Source organism: Bombus impatiens, unplaced genomic scaffold (assembly GCF_000188095.3).
Source record: "Bombus impatiens unplaced genomic scaffold, BIMP_2.2 scf_0670, whole genome shotgun sequence".
In the NCBI taxonomy this organism is placed as follows: domain Eukaryota; kingdom Metazoa; phylum Arthropoda; class Insecta; order Hymenoptera; family Apidae; genus Bombus; species Bombus impatiens.
In genome coordinates this window covers 46,521-52,761 of record NT_177089.1, presented here as the reverse complement: position 1 = coordinate 52,761, position 6,241 = coordinate 46,521, and the positions used below count along the sequence as shown (strand labels likewise).

At 31.6% G+C, this 6,241-nt stretch overlaps 2 protein-coding genes across 2 annotated transcripts; one reads left to right on the top strand and one right to left on the bottom strand.

The window, feature by feature from the left end:
• Positions 1 to 525: 525 nt before the first annotated feature.
• LOC100744740 (neuronal acetylcholine receptor subunit alpha-5) lies at positions 526 to 3,499 on the top strand (the record flags this gene model as incomplete). The annotated part of the gene is made up of 7 exons (XM_033322789.1): positions 526 to 960; positions 1,228 to 1,272; positions 1,365 to 1,474; positions 1,892 to 2,105; positions 2,317 to 2,494; positions 2,574 to 2,726; positions 2,884 to 3,499. Coding segments are annotated over 7 exons (1,497 nt in total), but the record flags the coding sequence as incomplete, so codon positions are not given.
• A 29-nt stretch (positions 3,500 to 3,528) lies between these two features.
• LOC100749690 (neuralized-like protein 2) lies at positions 3,529 to 5,472 on the bottom strand. The gene is made up of 3 exons (XM_012389942.3): positions 4,645 to 5,472; positions 4,248 to 4,571; positions 3,529 to 4,171 (listed from the first exon to the last, which is right to left on the bottom strand). Exons 1-3 carry the CDS (start codon positions 4,991 to 4,993, stop codon positions 4,053 to 4,055), a joined length of 792 nt encoding a protein of 263 aa, XP_012245365.1. The 5' UTR covers positions 4,994 to 5,472; the 3' UTR covers positions 3,529 to 4,052.
• Positions 5,473 to 6,241: the final 769 nt, after the last annotated feature.

The following is a 6,241-nucleotide window of genomic DNA, read 5'->3' as shown; positions in this document are numbered from 1 at the left end:
GATGCCTCTTTTTCTTATTATATTTGTGGGAGTTTCAGTTACTCCTTGTGCGCATTCTATTCAGTATGTTAAATTATAGACGGATGGTGTTTTCCAACAATCGATTGAAGATTTGTAGAGCTATCAAATAAATTATGTACATAGATTTTTTTGAATTTTAATCTGAGTAACCTCTAATAAATCTATTTTTATTTATCGATATCGCCATAGACTGATACTATTAATAGATGCCTTTATAATAAATGATACTGATACTTTTTATTGCCTTTTGATAGAAATGTATAAATATAGATCTTTAAATATATCACCGTGACAAATAGTTAAGCATAATTATAGAATACGAACGAGATTTTATAATTAAGTATAACTATAAAAGAAGCTGTTTATACTTGACCATACTGTAGATGAATCTAATTTCACTTTAAACTTCAAAAAGTATGATTCAAGATCAATATTTTTCACACTGCCAGTAAGACGTCACGATTTTTCTAACAATTTTATATTCAGTCTCGATTGTCTCATTGAAACGATCTCTCGAATAAAAAATCATCTAGTTCTATTTTATTTGATATTACAACTGAAAATTCTAAAATTGATAAAAGTTTAAATGATAAGGAAGAAAAGGGGGCGGTTTTCAACCTTCTCGGTTTAACGTTTCACTGGGCGTGCGACTGCTCTTCTCGATCTATCGATGTACAGTTGTGGATCTGTCATTTCGTTTCGTGCCCTCACGGTTTAAACATGAAGAATTTGTTTTCTGTTTTATTTGTGATCTTCAACGTTCTGTCATATAAACAGGGAATTTGCGCGATGCAGTGCAAAGACATCACCACCACTTCTGCGTTAACGCGGCTGAAAGATTATTTATTTTGCGATTATAATAGGGAAATCAGGCCCACAAAACATTATAACAACGCCACTATTATTAACTTGGGATTAAACATACAACAATTTGAAGTTGTAAGTAATATTTCTGATGCGAAGATAAAGAGATTTCCTATTTCTCTGGAAAATTTCACAATAAGGATCTTTGTACATATTTCCTTGAATATTTCTTATAATTGTTACAGCAACTCTTCTTATACGCTTATTTTTTATAAGATGTACATTAATTACATAATTATGGATAAATAAAACTGAAAGGATTTTAGTCTTTATAACTATAATAACAACGTATAATACATTTATAGATTTAGATATATTACCTTCTTTGTTTTTATTTGTTAGAATGATATAACCAACAGCGTTATATTCGATGTTTGGCTAAGATTGGTGAGTAATAATATCATTCTGATGTATTTTTGATTTTTATTAGATAACAGATGTAAGGAATTTAAATTTTTCATATTTCTAATGAATAATAGGTTTGGAAAGACCCTCATTTCACTTGGGACGAATCGCAATTTGATTCTATCACTTCACTTCACGTAAAAAGCTACGAGATCTGGGTTCCGGATATCGTAACGCACAGCACGTAAGTTATCGATAGACTGAGAATTTTTATATATTTATGCGAAATTTCAAGATGCAAAAATGCACAGAATGTACGTAATGTGGAAAGATATCCAAGGTATGCACCCCTTGTTACAATATTTAATAACTAATTTTCTACTTAAGTGTCATCTTTTTAATTACATTCATATTCGCAGTCTAATTGTTGTTAGAACATCCCGCAGTCTAGTTATTGATAAAGATGTAAATGCAAATATCTACAGTCTAATTATTAATAAAAATACACGTCGCATGATTCAACGTTTATTAACAATCTTTCTAACGATCATTTTTAGTTTCTGAATTTCGAGAGTCCACCTGTTAAACCCATTTCAATTCATTCAAACTTTCGCTTATCAGATTTAAGTATTTAACTATTATCATTAATCTTGACATTTAGAACAGATACGGGCGTTGATGTTGAGATGCCACAAGCTGAGTGCATAGTACAACACGATGGTGTGATACTTTGTGTACCAATGACAACATACGCAACATTTTGCGAATCTGATCACACTTGGTGGCCTTATGATATGATGAATTGTACTATTCATATTGCCTCGTGGTCTCATGGGAGCAACGAGATTAGTTTACGTTCCTTCACATTAAACGATGTATGTATGAAACTTCAATGTCTCGAAGATCTCGTTAATTATCGTTAATTCTCGTTAATAATCTAATTCTTTATAAACTATAGACGACCAATTTTAGATTGTTTAATTTATTGATAATATGAGATATTAATGTCATTGGTAATTTAATGGATCAATTATTCGAATTTTTGAAAGAAAATTTAAGAATTCTTACGCTCTATATTATTCTCAGTTTTCAGAGAATTCGACCGAGGATAATTTGGAATGGGAAGTGGTGGATCTTTTTAAAAGTGAACGTGTAATAGTATCCAAGTACGGTTTAGGTTTTACAACCGATCAATTATCTTACCACGTTCTTTTAAGAAGACATTCCTCTATGAATACTACAACGTATATGACGTCGGCTATAGGTTTGTAAAATATAATGAACATTTTATGATATATGGATGTGTAATATGATAAAAAATGTTATTTTACATTTACGTGTAGTCTTGATGATGATGACACTGATGGTACTGTGGCTAGAGCCAAGGTCCACGGAACGTATGATAATATCGAATTTAAATTTCATTTTGCATTTATTCTGCCTGTTGGATCTTCAGTGGAAGCTTCCATTCAATGGGACCCATCCTCCACGATTAAGTAAGTCTTTAATTATTTTGTTTTTAAAATAAGGAATGAAATATAGATGGGATGATTAGGAATGAAAAAGTCTTAAATGAGAGAAAGTTAAAATTTTTTTTATTTTACGAATCCTTCTGATCGATGGAGATTATCATTGCATTTTTTCTTTTTTTAGTTCTATTCTATGAGAAATCTCTTGCACTTGCCACGTTTTCACTCATATTGACCAGCATTCTGCGATATATGCATGAAATAAACGCTGAAGCACCTGCGTGGATATCCGTCACCACCGTTAAGGTTTTAAAAAGCAGAATAGGCCAGATATTTTTATTAAGCATTTTGGATCCGAAAGTATCGGCTACAATCGAAATGAACGTGGATGACAATACGAATTTAGTATCTTCCAATAAAAAAGAATCGACATGGAGGTACACTTCGGTTGTGATTGGATGGCTTGCTTTCTTAACCGTTTTATTCACTTACGTGATATTGCTAATTATTTTCTTACCAACAAGCAGATTCGCAAGTTCCTTTTAAAAATTTAATTTGTGAACAGACGTTTTTATTATAACGTACATTAAAAGCAGTTTAAAAAAATGTAAAGCATTCTTGATACAATTACAATGTTCGTTGAATTATTTGATCACAAGTCCCTAGATTGAAAAAGGTTGGATGTTTCAAAAAATCTTTGATTTTTCCTTTCTTTTTTTTTTTAATAAATACATTTATTTTGAAAAACATCGGATCCATTTTTGCGAATCTTAACAGTGCGACCAAATTCATTTTACAATGTTCTTTTTACGTACGATGAATTGTAACAATAGAAAAAGAATGACATACCTCGATGAATCTGAGTGAAATTTGCTTTAGATGATATTTTATATAGATTTACATGCGGCATGAAATGTGTGAATTCTAGCGAATGGCAGAGTCATAAACTTGTAAAAGTGTAATCGCTAATAAGTGCTAAATGCAAGAATTAGAAAAGGCGATACTCCGTCGCTTATCAGAACTTATTCACTGTTCTGTCAACAACTTCTTACATTATGTACATATTACATCCTAGCATTTACGCAAAGTACACGTATTACATAGGTGTTAAATTATACACTTTAAAAAAGTGAAAGAACAGCTAATTAGAAGAATGAAAGCAATTCTAGATTTGTTTTACAAAGTTTCATTCATCCGTCCTAGGATAAAATAATTAGAATAAATGAAAGTATGATTTATGCAACAAATGCATTGCAAATTGTAGAAAAAATGAATTGTCAAAGAAATTATATGGGTATTGAAATGGCTATACAAACGAGTAGAGGAAATACAGTCGAGAGATAAGATGAAATTTCATTGTGATTGGTACAACAGATAATCTTTTAGAACTCGTGGAAGTGGAAGTAAATCAACTGCATTCCTTTTAGTATACTGTAGTATAGCATCACGGCAGGCACTTTGTAGAGTAGATACTGCTGAAACATATAATTATTAAGGAAAACGAAATTCCTCTAAAGATAATATACCTAAGAAACAAAAGGAACATACCACCATATAGCTGAACTATTCTGACTTGTTTTGTGGTACCATATACATCTACTACAGCACGTAAAGGACCTGCCTTATATGGTATGTCTTTTCCACATACACCTTGGTCTTCACCATTAATTATAAAATGCATTTCTGCTTTATCTGAACCAGCTTGTGGCACATACATAATTCCAATACGACTACCAGCATCTGTAGGTAGAATATACTGAGAAGAATCAACTGTATTTGGTCTAAGGGAATTAAATGGGATAACTCCTCGAGAAGTTTGCACATTTACTCCATCTGTGATTAATTTCTTCTCTCCAGATGGTATTCCTTCACCTTAAATATGTATAAACGTAAAACTTAGTTAATAAAGATTTAAACTACATGAAACCAAGTTACAAATCCCTACCATATCCTTCAATACTATCCCATATAGTATGACTTTTAGTAATGGCAAATATCCATGTATTACCAAGCTTAGCAAGATTAGGCATAGCGAACTGTGGCAGACTATTGTTTATGGAAGCAGGATCTATAAGAGTCAGTCCCAGTCTCATGTGTCCACTCCATCCTCTTTCAGTCTTCTCAATTTCCACCAAGAATATTTCACCTGGTTGTAGTGGCTTTTCGCTGAAGGCCAGAGAGTTTGCAAAACTAGCAGTACGATATGCCACAGTGTTGTCCTCTCTCAACATAATATTTTCCCCGTGAGTCGGGTGAAATCTAGTCACTATTTTCCTGGATTTCTCGGTCATCATAGTATATTATAATTAGTGCAAACGTCGACACCGAGCACCCGTACTACAAGTTTTCGAGAGCACTGCAGCAACTTGATTCCACGAGAAATCTCATTGAGGATAATACTTCGAGGAGAACAATTCAAACCGTTCCGATATGTCGCAGAAAAGAACGTGGATGAACTATCCGCGCCGTACGATCGACTTAAATGATACATTGGAATGTTTTCAATGATTTACATGGTTGCTCGAGGAACCTAGCGGCTGAAAAGTGAGGTTAATCGTTCATTTCGGCGATCCTTCCATTGAAACGATTTTCTTATTCAGCACTATATGTTATATATATGTTGATTAAAATTCGTTGTTCTAATCAACTTCTATGTCGAAGTTAATTTTTGAACGAGAACAAAAACAGGCACAAGATCAACAACGATCTGACGGATAACTACGAGAAACGAAACAGAAACAGCTGATTGGATATGTGCTTGACAGTAGTGTATTGTCAGTCTTAAATGCCTCGATATTATGGAACGAAGTTTATTAAACTTTATACGAATGACATATACCATGACATTTACCACGTGCTTTGTAGGAAAAGAAGTTTTATCATTTCAGAAAGTGAAACAAATTTTTATATAAAGTAATTGAACAAAATAATAAACTAATAAGATAATAAATTGAAACATTTTTTATCTTTCTCTCTTGTTACATAAAAAAATCGACTACATATAATTCTTTATTTTGAAAATAGGTGTTTTGCGTATTTCGAATACATGTTTCAAACACATTCTAATATCGCTCAAGATTTAACTCCGAGTGATCGTAGCAAATCAAAAATCGATTTGCGATATCGATTTATAAAGATGAAAGATTCGATGTTTCATTGGTATCGTGATCGTGATGAACGAAACATTAATTTATGAAATTTACCGAGTGAGTTTCTTGTTTATGTTATATTTTATATTTGTATTAATTATATTTGTTATATTTTTATTTTTAATAAGATTTCGTCAAGAATTTTTCTCTTGTAATTAATTTGATACATATAAATAATATTGTGGAAATATTTATATAATTGGGTTTATTTTTTTTTATAATTTTTAATTTATATAAATTTTATAATTTAGGTTCACTATAGAGCTATAAACTTATTTAGATTTGTTCGAATAGTCAAAGAATGAAAACAAAAGACGTGTACTTGAAATATTTATTTCACAAGCAATTTAAGTACAATCGTGGAGATGTACGAGTTACATATTTCTAAAATAA